General features: G+C 53.0%; 1 protein-coding gene across 1 annotated transcript; it reads left to right on the top strand.

The window, feature by feature from the left end:
* Positions 1 to 52: 52 nt before the first annotated feature.
* EMH_0098650 (uncharacterized protein) lies at positions 53 to 700 on the top strand (the record flags this gene model as incomplete). The annotated part of the gene is made up of 2 exons (XM_038022046.1): positions 53 to 283; positions 377 to 700. 2 exons carry the CDS (start codon positions 53 to 55, stop codon positions 698 to 700), a joined length of 555 nt encoding a protein of 184 aa, XP_037877900.1.
* Between the last annotated feature and the right edge of the window lie 388 nt (positions 701 to 1,088).

The raw sequence follows: 1,088 nt of genomic DNA, 5'->3' as shown, positions 1-1,088 counted from the left end.
GGAGATGCTGGGGATCGAGATGCAGGTGAAGGGGATCGAGAAGGAGACGCCGATGGAGACGGGGATCGAGATGGAGACGCCGATGGAGACGGGGATCGAGATGGAGATGCTGGGGATCGAGATAGAGATGCTGGGGATCGAGATGGAGATGAAGGGGATCGAGATGGAGACGGTGGGGCCGGGGATCGAGATGGAGAAGAAGGGGATCGAGATGGAGATGAAGGGGATCGAGAAGGAGATGCTGGGGATCGAGATGGAGATGAAGGGGATCGAGATGGAGATGGTGGGGATCGGGATGGAGACGATGGGGATCGGGATAGTGATGTAGATGGGGGGGATGAAGGTAGCGGTGGAGAAGAAGGGGATCGAGATGCAGGTGAAGGGGATCGAGATGGAGACGCCGATGGAGACGGGGATCGATATGGAGATGAAGGGGATCGGGATCGAGATGCAGATGCTGGAGACGGGGATCGAGATGGAGATGCTGGGGATCGAGATGGAGATGAAGGGGATCGGGATGGAGATGAAGGGGATCGGGATGGAGATGAAGGAGACGGGGATCGGGATGGAGATGGAGACGCAGGAGACGGGGATCGAGATGGAGAAGGGGAGGAGGATGGGGATCGAGTTGGGGATCGGGCTGGTGATGGGGATGGTGATGGAGATGGAGAAAGTAAAGAGACAGAAACGGAGACAGTAGATGGAGAAGGAAAAGAGACAGAGACAGCAGATGAAGAAAGTAAAGAGACAGCAGATGGGGAAAGTAAAGAGACAGAGACAGAGACAGTAGATGGAGAAGATAAAGAGACAGCAGATGGAGAAGATAAAAAAACGGAGACAGCAGAAGAAGGTGAAGAGGCGGAGACAGTCGATGGAGAAAGTAAGGAGACAGCAGATGGAGAAAGTAAAGAAACAGAGACAGCAGATGGTGAAGGTAAAGAGACAGAGACAGCAGATGGAGAAAGTAAAGAAACGGAGACAGTTGATGGAGAAGGTAAGGAGACAGAAGATGGAGAAGATAAAGAAACGGAGACAGCAGAAGAAGGTGAAGAGGCGGAGACAGTCGATGGAGAAAGTAAGGAGACAGC

Source organism: Eimeria mitis, genomic scaffold (assembly GCF_000499745.2).
Source record: "Eimeria mitis Houghton genomic scaffold, Emh_scaff10039, whole genome shotgun sequence".
Classification (NCBI taxonomy): Eukaryota; Apicomplexa; class Conoidasida; order Eucoccidiorida; family Eimeriidae; genus Eimeria; species Eimeria mitis.
This window is presented reverse-complemented; position numbering and strand designations above follow the sequence as displayed.